At 38.1% G+C, this 14141-nt stretch overlaps 1 protein-coding gene across 1 annotated transcript in view; it reads right to left on the bottom strand.

Moving 5' to 3' along the window:
• Positions 1-14141, bottom strand: part of plch2a (phospholipase C, eta 2a) — a 97387-nt gene that overhangs the window by 17235 nt on the left and 66011 nt on the right. The window contains exons 11-19 of the mRNA XM_088082664.1: positions 11397-11552; positions 9998-10096; positions 8109-8209; positions 7679-7767; positions 6350-6532; positions 6015-6122; positions 4635-4759; positions 3525-3609; positions 535-681 (exon numbers count right to left, since the gene is read on the bottom strand). Of these exons, the coding sequence (XP_087938790.1) occupies positions 535-681; positions 3525-3609; positions 4635-4759; positions 6015-6122; positions 6350-6532; positions 7679-7767; positions 8109-8209; positions 9998-10096; positions 11397-11552 (1093 nt within the window). The remainder of the gene's footprint in view (positions 1-534; positions 682-3524; positions 3610-4634; positions 4760-6014; positions 6123-6349; positions 6533-7678; positions 7768-8108; positions 8210-9997; positions 10097-11396; positions 11553-14141) is intronic.

Below are 14141 nucleotides of genomic sequence, written 5' to 3' on the forward strand. Positions count from 1 at the left end.
GGAATAGATCAAACAACTGTCATTCAACATGTAGTTAATGAGCTTCAGAGTTATTGGTGGGGAAGTTTTTGAACTTTAGAAAGAGCCAGGCTAGCTGCTTTCCCATGCTAAAAGTCTTTTTGCTACGCTAGGCTAACCAGATCTCTACTGCAGCGTTGTGATTGACACACAGACATGAGACCAGTCATCTTCTAATCTCACTCGCTGAAGAATGAGCATATGTTTCAAAATGTTCAACTGTTTCTTTAAAAAACTTATTTTATTGATACTAGTGTGGTTTATCAAACATTACTGTTCTCAGAATCAATCCAAAAGGGTTTTGGATATTTGAGTAGTATTAATCAATTTTAAAATACATACATTGGATCATCTGCATCATATTAATCATATTAGAGAATGCTAACCATGTCTTATGCCTAGCATTTAATTAACCTCCACAATTCCTTAGTCATTCTCCTACTTTAAGCAAATGCAATAATGTAGGTGGAGGTTACATCAGCTCTATCTAAAAGCAGGTGCTTCACCGTGTCTTACCTGGAATCATGCTGTTGAAGGCGATGGTGCGCTGGCCGATGAAGTCCTGGCCGATGGGGTCATGATCCCACACGAGGAAACGCACCAAGGCTAGCTCCGGCATGTGGACCGTGAACACCAGAGTCTCCTCCCACATTGGGTTGAACCCTACGGGACCATCCCCAGAGAGGGAGGGGTGGAGGAGAGGGGGTGTGTGGGGGGAGGAGATGTAGGACAACGGAAATGTGAAAGAAAAGAAGACATATTAAGAAAGACAGCAGGAGAGAGAGAAAGAGAGACAGAGAGTGAAGAAGAGAGAAGTTTGGCAGATAAATACAGAAGGAGCAGAAGAGTGATAGAGACAGAGGGCAGAGAGAGTGGATGTTCCAGAAGAGTCAGAGAGCAATTCAGCACTCATCAATTATTCAGTGTGTGTGTGTGTGTGTGTGTGTGTGTGTGTGTGTGTGTGTGTGTGTGTGTGTGTAGACTGAGAGGTGCTGCCTGTGCACGTCTCCTCATGCTGAGCTCATCAATTATAGATCAGAACCCATACTGACAGCTTAAACACACACACAAACACACTCACAGTGGAGAGAGTCACATTCAGCCAATGCATCGCTCTAATCAGCACATAAATACATTAATCACATGTCAAAGCACAACAAACCACAGCTCTCCTCGCGCAAACACCAGAACATCATGTGTGGCTCAGTTCACAGAAAACAGCAATGAAAGCAGCAACAATCTGGCAAGTGACTCCACGGATCTGAATTGATTTTGCTCTAAAAATCAGTTTTTTTCAGTTTTAGAGAGTAACGTGACACCAGATTGAGAAGCAGTGTTTTGCTGCCCTCTTTGGTTGAAAGTTTCAAGCCTGTTTAACCTGCGATAAGTGTGGTCAGAAAAGTGTTCTGCTTTTACAAGCTATTTGAAAATCTGACAGGTTGAAGTTAACATTTAAAGATGATCACCTGATCATATTTGATAGACTCTGGACCATGACAAATGTATTTTGAGTAGTTATAATTCCAATTTGACTGGTCATAATTTTAATTCAAGATGCCTGCAATTAGTAAGAATGATAATCCAAAATCCTCAAAAAGGTTTCCACAGGTCAGGCATCATTTTAAGATCTCTATAATGAAGTAAAAAAAAGCCTTTAGGCCCTTTTATCATTTATTGGACTGATGGGATTCACATTTAAGATGTCCTCACAGCATAAAGTCAAAAACTTAATACAAGATATCTATAATTATATTTTCACCAGTAAGAATTATTAATTGAGTTGTATGGGGAATGCTCTTAGGGATATCTACAATTCAATGTTTTCAATCTGAAATGTGAATTCCAGATGTCTACATTTAAATCATGACTATTCAAATAATGTAGTTTTGACTAATGATTTCCATTTTAAAAATCTGCCATTTAGTACATTTAAAGATGTGTTAATTAGCTTTCTGAGTATCTCAAACTAAGATTTGACTTGTCAGAATTCACTGTAGATATCTGGAACTGAATCAATAAGCAATGGTGCACTTTTTTTGTAACTGAAGCCTTCTGGCTTAAATTTGGGGTCTGTTTATAGTCTGAGAAGTATTGACCAATAATGCTTGAGTAGCTGGTAAAAAATTTGTGAGGAGAGCGACACAGATGATACACACTGGCCAGAATACAATCTTGGACTCCACTAGCTATTGTCTGTCAACAATTGAGCTTTTTATTATCTTTTTGAGTAACGTATTATAATAATATAGATATTAGTTTATAGGAATTAGCTGAGCTGAGCGGTGCACAGTAGAGGAGGCCCTAGATTCTCCAGTTAACAGGCTGGATTCAGATACTGGGTCTAGATCTCTTTGTGATACAGTGATGATGTGCTGCTTTAGAAATTTCAGGAAGTATTTTTGACCTCTCAGCTGCTTAACGTTACATTTGGTGAATTTGGCAATAAAGATCTAAATGATCATTTACTTAGTGGTCTTCTGTGTTTCAACAAATAAAACATCTCATCCAAATATCAATCTTTTATTTAATCTGCTATGCTGTGCTCCTTCTTTAGTTATCTATTGTTCATCACTGTATTCATCCATTTGGTTGCGTTTCATGATTTCATTTGTTTGGTTGGTTGTTATTAGTTGTGTGTGCAGTTAGTAGTTAAATAAACCTTTTATTTATTAAGAACTTCATTATGAGGTTTGTATATATGAAGTATTACATCCTCTATTGATGAGCCAAGAACTAAGTAGCAACCTCCAGAATTGAGACTGAATTATTTCACTTAGTTCAAGTCTGTCATTTGGTATAAATACTTCTGACAACACAAAGTTAAGCACAATAACTGTAGGTTAGCTAGGGATGATGACTGGTAGTTCTTGCTGGCTAGCAGGCCCTCACATTTGCAAAAACATTTTTGAAAATGTTGTGTGTGTATGGTTGATGAGAAATTATATTATGTTTACAACATATACCTTTATAACTACAAGGAGAGAGGGAGATATTCATTACATCAAGAGCTGCTGGAATGAGCAAAGTCAAAGAGAAACTGACCTTTTAATAGCTACTAAAAATAGTCTTATAAATCTCTCTTTCCTCACTGTCCTTCAAATATTAGACCTCATATACATTGATACCTGTACAGTATAAAAACACTTTCAACCACTTGGAAATTGTCCTGTTCCACAAATAATATTTCGGGTGGATCATTGGATTATTTTTAATGGATTGTAACCTGATTGAGCTCAAACTCTTATAGGAAACATGGATTACATATCTGACTTTTAGCGTAGAAATCTCACTGCTTTCACTGCTGGTTGTGTTATGCAAAGAGCAAAAACAGCTGGTATGATGGAAGCAGCTTTACTAGACTTTTGCTATCTCTCTAAATGTGGACTTGCATGTAAAATCTGATTAATATCAACTCACTATTGCTCATTGTGGCAAAAGGCAGACTTGATCACAATGAGTTTATGTAGATACATGAACCTGAGTAATTCATGTCTCCATCTACTCACCATTATCATCTACCACTCTGGTCTGCTCCTTGCAGCAGTCAACTGGGAGGCCGATGATCTCCACCTCAACGAAGGGATCAATGATCTGACAGAGAGACATAACACAGTATCAGCTTGTTGCTTCATACTGATGTTCTGCTGAAAAGCTCCTTTCTAAGACCTTTCGATGATCACAATCCATTACTTCTTGGTTTGGTTTTTTAAACTGTGGAATAATCTGATTTAAACGACTGTGTTGAACTATCATTCAGTGAAGGTTGACACACTTCTTGGTTCCTGTAAAAACTCTTTTGTCAAACTCCCTGGTATTGCTTTCTCGAAATTTTGTTAAAAAATTATTTTACTGATTTATCATTGTACTCCTACAGCACTGTCTGACAACTGGCATTTGAATAAAGGAAAAGCAGAAGGATCAAAAACCAAAGCAGCAGAACTAAGAGATGTCATCTTTTTTTTATTGCACACATTTTTTTCTCTAGCAAATCATGGCGCTTAAATCACCCACAATGCAACTCCAAAACAGACAATTCACTTTTCCAAATTTTCAGATTTGGTTATGCTCATAGCAGCTGGAGCATCGAAGCCTGCAGCAGAGATGAGCTACAGAGGTCTGGTAAACTTGCTTCTTTCTGACCTGTTTTTGGTGTTCTTTGTAATCTTCAGAACCACCCAAAACTGACTCAAGTAACGTCACTTAAGCAGATTTATCAGACCTCATACAGCTCCCCCTGGAAACACTTCAGGCTTTACACTTGTTTTTTTCACATAAGTAAAAAGTCCCCCTTTAAATGATTTGTCTTTTTTTCATGTAATAGTGCAAAGGGCGTTGAAAAGTTAGCAGTGGTGCAGTAGCTGGTTTTACTTATTCAACTGCTATTATAAACTGAAAGATTCCTCACTCTTAATTAAAACAAAATAATCAAACTGTGTTTGATATCTTTAAAAAAGTGTTTCACAGACACATACTACAATACTGAACTGAAATATTTAAAAGCATAACATATTACAATATTTTTCCTGATATACTTCCTTTTTTGGCATGTGCATATTTTCATTGTATGTTTAATTACCTTTAAAAAGGCATTACAGTTGTTTCTGTGTGAGTCCTACCTCTCCTCTGTCTCCCAGCATAGAGTCTTTGGGTTTGGGCAGCTGTTGTCCACTGATGATCTTAAGCACCAGCTGCTTCTTCATCTGACCTGGCAGCGGGTCCTCCAGGTTGGGGTTAAAGGCACCTACAAGAAGGAGACAGGAGGTACTCTGTTTGTAAATTCACAAAATAAGCATTTATACCATTATTATTTACACTGTCAATAATTGCAATCACATTTAAACAGCAAGTAACAGTACAAGTCCATGTTTCTGTGGAGTGTCGAATTTGCAGAAAGGTCTTTGAAACATTTAAAACACGATAAAAGACAAACTCTTTACTAAACATATAAACACAATACAATTAGAAAGCTCATTTAAATAATTACTGAGGTTAGAATAACATTTGCTGCAAATTTCAAAATATCCACAGCACAGTTTATGGGATCAGACTACCTAATAGAGATATGGTTGAAATAAATATTACAACATATAACAACACATAAATAATGGTTTTAAAGGCAACACTGAAGAAGACTGTCCGTTCTCCATTCACCATGGAAGCAGGTGGAGTTGTGCCAAAAATCTTCTTAAAACAAAAATGATCTCTGTACATACAAGCTTTTTAGCACTGTTTCAGAAATAATCTCTGTCCATACTAACACACCAGAAAACAAGTATCTCATGACCATACGCGACACAGTAGAGCTCTGCTGAAGGCATTATCCGTAGTTGGAGAAAGCAATGGCAAAGGAAAAGAAGTCGCTTTACCCACACAAGGGCAGAATCACTAAAGGTCTGCAGACCTCGCTTAATATCGCTTATATGATCTCAAATTAGTTTTAAAAACATAAAACCAAGCTCATGGTTTTCTCTCATTCAAAGGTGCTGGATCGACAGCTAAATTATGCACCCTGCGATCAAAACTCCCCAAACTGCTGATGAGGAAAAAAAAAGAACTCTTGAAGAGTTCCACCTGTGCTGCGTTCATGGACTCGCAAAAAAACCAAAATTTTAGAGAGGGGACATAAAATGATACAAAGGGACACACACAGATTGTTATCTGTGATCAGGTCCACCACAGCTGTAACAACAGCAAAGTTGAGTACAGTTTTTGAAGTTGAAAATGTCTATGTGGTTGTTAATGTGTGTGTGTGTGTGTGTGTGTGTGTGTGTGTGTGTGTGTGTGTGTACAGGGAGTTTATCAACACAGTACTGAATCTTATCAGTTTTCTAACGCTCCAACATCACCAAAAATAAGCAGGACCACTACACAAACTTTATTTTATGCCTAACAGTGCAAAACCAAAATGACAAAAAGAAAACATTCCTGAGGTGTATGTTAAAACAAACTGTATTTTCAACTTTAATGATGTGAATGTACTTTTTTAACATGCTGACCTTCACACATGCAGGCAGGCTTAAGGACGTAGCCACAGTTGCCGTTGCTGTAGAACTTGGCTCTGTTGAGCTGGAGGACGCGGCCCTCGGACTGGTAGTTGAGTGCAACTGAAATCAAAGCCATTCACTTCATTAATGTCAGCAGGCTGAATGTTTTATGTCAATGTGCTGCTGTGGGAAAGAAGAGAGTCAGCAACACTTGAGCTGAACAGAAAATGACCATTCACCTCTCTCCCTGTTTAAACTGTCAGAATTAACAACAGCACTGGCAGTAACCTGGATCATGTGTGACCACTGTGAGTGTAATGGTCAGTGGGGTCGGGTGTAGCTCATACCAAGCTGGCAGCCGGCGTTCCAGAAGGGCTGCGGGTTGAAGTTGGAGGAGTCCACACGGTAAGAGGAGGGGTAGATGCGCGAGAGCTGTCGCTGGTTAAATTGGATGAAGGATGCAGGTTTCTGCTGCATCACCTGGTGGGCTTTGGTTTCACTCAGTGACGACACCTGCCAGCTGCAGTTGGCTGCCAGGGACAACACAGAGACATGTTTGTTTGTCCTCCATCAGGCTCAGAAACTTCTTATTTTATGCTGTTGTTATCATTTTGATTATTCTTAGTTGATTATTATTATTTTGTCAGTGTTCTTTGTTTTGTGTTGCAATAAAAACATTTTTTTAAAAAAGATGCTGTGTCTTATTGAGACACAGGGTCTCATTCTCAAGAGAGACCTGTTTCAGACAACACCTTTTAATTCAGGTGAAAAATAGGTTAGCAATAAAAAGAATCTGAATGGTCATTTGATGCTAATTCCCAAACTTGAATATGTTGAGTGTTCATATCTTAACTACAGTGTTACAGGGCAGTAAATATCTAAATCCAGTTCAAATTTGTTAAAAACAACAACAACAAAGAAACAGGGGATGGAGAAGAAAGAAGTGCATCAGGCTGGGAGCATGCCAAAAATACTTTTGGTTATTCTGTGACCAGGCTCCCTTACCCCTGTTTGCCCAGTGTTTAGGGAGGAGACACCAGGGGGAATTGAGCTGTATGTGCTGTTTTCATTGTGTCATTCTCCAACACGTGTGTTGATGTGCGGAAAAATCTGTGAAGGGTAACTGATCAAAATACATGTTTGGTGTGAACAAAAGCACATGGGGTTTTGTGGTTATTCTACAACAGTGTGATTCTGGTTTCAAAAAATATAGCCAGCTGATGTGCCGTGTGTAACTGTGACCTGAGAGTGCACAACATCACTCCTGTTAGACACTGCAGATGGAACAGATACCTACTGTATTTACATGTTGAAAAGAACCCTTTGCCTGCAAGCAAAGTCTCTTCACAACATGACATCTTTTTTTTTGTATTATCCAAGCATGAACCTTCTTGTAATTTTGATAGATAGCATCTTTTTAAAACTGCTTGGATTGCTGTTACTGGTGGAAACAGTAGATGCATTTAATTGATTAAGTCTGAAAAGATGCAGACATATTACATAACCGCATCTGGAGAAAAATTAATGATATCATTAGCAGAGAAGTGAAGCTTGATTGAAGAGTCACTCTGGAGACATTGCAGTGTCCCTGCAGTGCAGTTAGCACCAGTTTAGCAGTGCTCAGCTGTCTGAGTAAGTAAAGCTAACAGCTGTGCAGAGAAAACAGCCCTGCTCACCTTGTGCCTCAATATCATAGAGACCCACAGAGCGCGTGTATTTGACCAGATCAGACAGAGCTCGGGATAACTTCATGGTCTTCTTCTTCCTGTGAGGTCAACAGAGATTGACAAAGGTCAGAGGTTATACAGGAGTAAACACAAACATCTAAACTAAGCAGGCAGATAACATTAAGCATGACAGAGCTTATTTACACAGTTAAAAATCCATAATACAAAACATCATATTCATATGAGCTTTGATGTAAATTACTGCATTAATCCATATCAGTAAAATAATTTACATGAACAAAGCAAATGACAACTTACTTTCTTTTGTTAACATCACATCTAGAGGGGACAACACACTCATGTGTCTGTAAAACATGCTGTACTAGAGGGTTGTGTATAAGTAGGTATGTTTATCTGTGTGTGCGTGTGCACAGCATACTTGCTGTGGTGCAAGGGGGCACGGGAGGCGCTGCTTGAACTCTCTTGGTCTGTATCTGTGTCTTCAAAGCTTGATGTCTTCTTCAGCTTGGTTGTCTTTTTCTGCAGAACAAAGAGTTATTAACAAGTGAGGAAGCAAAGAATCCCGAAAAGGTTCTCTTTATCTGTAAAAGGCTTCAAAGCATGTTCACTGGTGAACATGATGATGAAATTTCATTGCAGAATATGTAATAAGATAGGGAAGCACTTTTTATTATTGTCATTATTGATTAATCTACTGATTATTTTTTACGAACCCTTAGGTCTGAAAATTGTTTTAAAAATCATGTCTAATTTCCAGGGTCAACATGTAGGTAATAATGCAGACGACTGATCTCTGGTTAAGTGATAGTAGGTGGGTTTCCATCACAGATTTGGGCAACGCTTAAGAAGTGATATTTTTGAAACGTCAATAAACGATTGCAAGATGAATGTGTTTTCACTGAGTGATGTACTGCCACTTCTCTTCTGGTAATAACATTCCAAGAAGCATGGTGAAGGATGCTCAAAACATTAGCAGCTTTATTACTATTGTAGCCACTGCACTAGCCGTCATTACTTCCAACTCAAGGCCACGTAGGCGTGTTATGAAGACATCATTGAATACAAGCCCCTTATATGTGGGAGCGACCACATATGAGGGATTTCTTAGAGGTGATAGTCCATGATTTCACAGAGGAATTGTGGATTCAAAACTTCTGGATGATCTGCTCAACTTTTGAAGAGTTATGTGATGCTGTAACAGCTCTTGTAGCTCCTGCTGTATCATGAGGCAGCCAGTTCCTACTGACAAGCACAAAGCCATAGCATCATGTGGCCTATGAAAGCCAAAAAAGGTCCATTGCAGTTTTGCAAAATATGGCCCGAAATACCTTATGCCAGCGTTTAAACATTTTTGCAATAAATGGGAGTTTTTTTTAAATTGACAAGTTCCCATTAGGTGTATTTTATATGCGGAATTTCAATATGCATAGTTCGGGGGTTAATAGGAACAGTGATAAGTTCCACTTCAGCGCTGCACTAAACGGTTCTGTATGGTACATTCAGAGCATTAATATAGCCCCTAACAACACATCGGCCGCCCTCCTGTTTCCCCCCCAAATTAACACCGTTAGCTTTGTCACAACTGTTGCTGCTGTTAGCACTGTTAGCAACTAGCCACTCAAACACCTCCATGTTTGGAGCCGTGTGCTGACAACCTCTGAATCATAGATGTTATCTGAATATTTTACAGAGCTGCTTTCAAAGAATCGATCTTCAAACACTCTAAATCAAACGTATCTTGTTTTTCCTGTCAACACATTTAAATTGTTTTATTTTGATGTATTGTAAATGTATGATTTTGATGTAATTTTATTGTTCCATGTCATGGTGATGCAACAGCCCACTGCATCACATAATAACACATAATCCACGGTCATAAAATCAAGTTTACACAGCTCTTTTTAAAACAAAATAAATGAAAAATCTCCCTGTGATTAAATGTCATTACTGGAAACTAAGGATGATAAGAATCGGATGATCAATTAATCGGTCATAAAAATTTAATCCAACATTGATCAATCGATAGGCTATGCAATGCTGTCAAAGTATATGTAATATGTTGCTCTGAGCACTGATTGAGGTAGAAATGCATTTGGTATATCTGAAATTAGATTTTTTTTTTTTTTTTAAATGATAAATTGATTAATCAGTTGTTCATTTTCACCAGTGATCAATGAAGGAAAGTGCTTACAATTTGCAACCCTACTGAAAACTGTTTTTCCTTTCTGTGTTTTCACCACAGACGGAGAATTGGATCGATGTCCAGACTGAGAGCAAACAAAGGAGAGGAGAAATAAAAAGGCCAACCTTGCGTTTGGAGAAGCTCCCCATGAAGGAGCGTCCTGTGCGCTTGTTGCTGCTGGGATTAGCCTCGTCCGCTGTGTCTGTCCCATCCTCACTTTTACCCTGACAGCACAGGAGACAATTAGCATGCTTTTGTTCCAAAATATTTGTTGCTGATAGAGGAAAAGAAATCACCCTGACACCTCCTGCTGGTGTTGCATTTCTATCATGTATTGGACTTAACTGATTTAATCATTTGGTTTCTAACTGGTTTCTCTACGAAATAAATCACCATGACTATTTCCTTTGATCTTAAGCCAGACTGAATTAAATGTGAAGCACTGCATCACTCAATGTATAAAAAAAACAAGACAATTAAGAAGAAAACATCACAACAACAAAATTTCAAAAGACATTCAAGCAATAATAATAAAAACATTCATATTAAATATGGAGAACCTGTTGAGTTGTGGAAAGCTGCAGAGAGAAACTCCAGAATTGTAACTGCATGTGAAAGATTTCCACACTAAAAATGATCAGGGTGGACGGCCACATTTATTAAGGAGAAAACAACCATGAGCTCCACACTGTTTGTTCCAGTAGTGCCCTGCCTCACATTTATAGCAACTCATACATTCACAACACAAACACTCCAACTTAGTGGGATGAAAAACGCTGAATTTTTTATGGCTAAAAATCACAAATGCATCTGTTGTCTCTGTTTTCAGCCTTCACAAAATACCAAATATCATAATTGAACTGTGCACACGAATTCATCATATTTTAAAACACAGCTTGTATTTGAAGTGAAAATGATAAAAAGCAGCAAAAACTAAAGTTAGACAAAATAAAATCTTCTTCAATCTCTCTTTTTCTCTAAACACTGCAGATTGGACCTACAGGTAGAAATGAAGATGGTTTTGGCTGTCCATAATAAAAAGTCTTACAAGATTTTAAATACTTTAGTCAGATAATGAGGTAAACATGAGATGTTGGTAAGTGTCCTGCTTTATCCTGCACAGACAGCAGATCTGGTGAAAAGCTAGCACCAACCTCTGGGGCGGAAAAATGAAGCTAACGCAGAAGTGACGAGAAATGCCATTCCTCTAATGTCCACTTGAGGCTGACTCTAAGAGCAAGTCAATCCTCACAGACCTCAAACTGCCAAACTTCTGATTAGAAAACGACCTGCTCTACCCCTGAGCCAAGGCTACTTCTGCTTGGTTACATGTTACTAATAAATTACTCATGCACACAATCATAGCTAGTTAAGGGATTTGAATTAAAAGAGTTAAAAGATAAATAAAAGGATGGAGGCTGACTTTCCCTTTTTCCTCACAGCAAAATGACACGACACTGTGTGTCCATATATGGTGTGTGTGGAGGTGAAAATGTTGATATTAGTCAGCAGGAGTGTGTTTACCTTGGAACTGGTTTTGTCTGCGGGCTTCCCAGCAGGAGGGAGGGCTGCGATGGTGAAGCTGTCCGGGTCTTCTCTGTCTCTGATCTTGGACTCCTTCATCAGGTTGTCCAGCTTTTTCTTGGCCATGTTCTCCACCTGCTTCCTGTTGGCTGACGTCTGCAAGAGGAGGAAGAGGAGGATGATATGATCATGACACAAGATGTGGCAGGAACTTTGGAGAGCTCCTATCTGTTGGGAGTTATTGCTGATATTTTTACAATTTCCATGTCCGAAAACAACTTATTGTTTTATGTTAATAGCAAACTGCATATTGTAAAAACTGGCATCTAATGCTGACATGTGGTTAAAAGTCTGGGGTACCTGAGATCAGCTGTGCGAAACATTATGTGAGCAGAGACGAGGGAGGAAACAGCCCTGTGACTTCAGCTCTCTGGATCTGCTACTTCTATCTTTTGCTTTCTTGTCTTTTTTTCTTCTCCCACATACAGGTTTGTCTCCTGGTATTTAACTTGACAATGAGTCTTCATGCAAAAATGCTTAACATTCTCTGGTTTTATTTCATCTTGTGAAAGGCTGCTTGCATGAGTGAAGTTGACTCTTGATCAACAACTACCGCATGTTCTATTGTTCCTGACAATTTTAAATTTGATTTCTGCATTGTTGCCTTCTACATTCTCTCTCTCCAACCTGTAGAATATATCCAGCCCACTGATGGTGTCATGAATCACACTTCAGATTAAGGAGAACCTGCTATTTTGGGTGCTGAACCAATTGATTTTTGGTCAAACGTTCTGAATGTTTCAAGTTTAGGTTTCATTTAATTTGATTTAATTTATCTCAAATATGTAAACAAAGAAAAAAAAAAGAAATGATCATACAAACAAGTAGGCAGACAAAAAAAGTAATATTTACAGAAAATGACAAACATAAAGAAAAATAAATGGTCAAACACTTGATGACTTGGTTAACCTTCGAAAAGGAGTGAGAAGTATAGATTTATTTAATCCCACCCCTTCTTTATAAGTCATTAAATTTTACTTAACCCACTTCCTTATTGAGTTAAACCTATAGTCTAACAAACAAAACATATATGCATACACCCACATACCCCAAATCAAATATCTACGGTTTAACATTATTATTACTTACAGAAAAAAAGAGGAAGATAAACCAGCTCCATGTTGGTGGAAGGTGGGAATGAACGAATAGCTGTTTTGTAATGTAGCCCATTCCAGATTTAAGTATGACATTAAATGATAACATATGGTGAATATGAAAGGGTATTGTGCAGCTGAAACCTCAGAGACAGATATCGAAACATGGTCTGATAACATTAAGATTCAGAACTAATCATGCAGAGTCCTACCAGACTTCACACTTCATAAAGAGCAATGATGGTACAACACATGATGCAGAATGCAGAAATTCTCAGACTGAGTGATGAATGGACAGTTTAGTGATGGAAGTATTTCCACATGTGAGAGCATGACAGAGAGTGATAATGGGACATTGGCTTACAGGAATCAACTTAAGACCACAGCTCAATACCTTGCAGAGAATAAAATGCACATGCACATGATAGCCACATGGTGGCAGAGTGTATTCATACATCACTTCAGTCTGGAATCAGACCAAAAGCACTAGCAGCATGCTCTGTGAAGAGCGCTCAGTGCAGATTTATTCATGTGGAACTGGGTCCAGTCAGTGCGGTCCATCTGATCTGATGGACACGATGCAGAGTGCTTGAACAACTGAGTGGAACTTAATGATTTATTATGATTACACTTTGTATTATAGCTCTCAGTTTTTCTTACTATTAAGAACTGTTGCTTCAGAGGTTTTAACACCTTGACAAAGACACACTTTGGGCAAATATTGAAAACTCTCTTGGAAATTTGCAAAATGCCCAAAGCGTCGGGACCTAAAGATGATCTCGTCAGAATATTTGTTCAGTAAAGTGAACCAAAAGCCCACACATGCTGCCAGTGTTTGAACTAAACATATTCATTAGGACCTGATGTCGATCTATCATCCAAACATCATCAGTTACAATCCTGCTTTCACACACAGGATCGTTATTTGTTTTTATTTCCTACTTTTTATTGTTTTTTTTTATTGCTGTTGTTGTTATCTATCCTTCATTCATGGCACATTTGATTGTTTTCCATGTTTTTTTTATTTGATTTCTTTAGTCTTTTTACTTTTTTTATTTCTTTATATCATACTCAACAGACAGAGCTGCTCGTTATTTTTTTATGGATGTTTTACTGAGGTTGTTATCATATATTATGTATTCTTTCAGCTCGTATGAATGTGAATTCAGGGCATTGCAGTAAAAAAGCTTTATGCTCAGACAATTTTCCCTGAATAAACATGGGTTCCTGATGATGATGAATAATGAATAAAAAATGAATTACAACATTAGCCTGTTCAAGCCATGTTGGTCCTGATGTGTAAAACGATGTCCACAGTGGTCTGTCTTGTAATATTCGCATATAATCAGCATCAGAGACTGTCCAAACTTAAGGGTAACTTAAGTATTTTCCATTCTGGACACTATTTCCCCATGTTTTTGTGTCTGAGTGACTAATGGGAAAAACACCTTATGAAATTGCACCGAAATTGAGAGTGTTGTAGCTGACAAATGGTGTATGTCCATATACGTCCACTTAAAGTGCTTGTTTTTGCCTCCAATAGACTCAGTTTTTTACTCTAAGTGTCTGACAACCTTATGGAACAGATCCC

This window comes from Plectropomus leopardus, chromosome 9 (assembly GCF_026936395.1).
Source record: "Plectropomus leopardus strain MGB_pleo_1.0 chromosome 9, ASM2693639v1, whole genome shotgun sequence".
Taxonomy (NCBI): Eukaryota; Metazoa; Chordata; class Actinopteri; order Perciformes; family Serranidae; genus Plectropomus; species Plectropomus leopardus.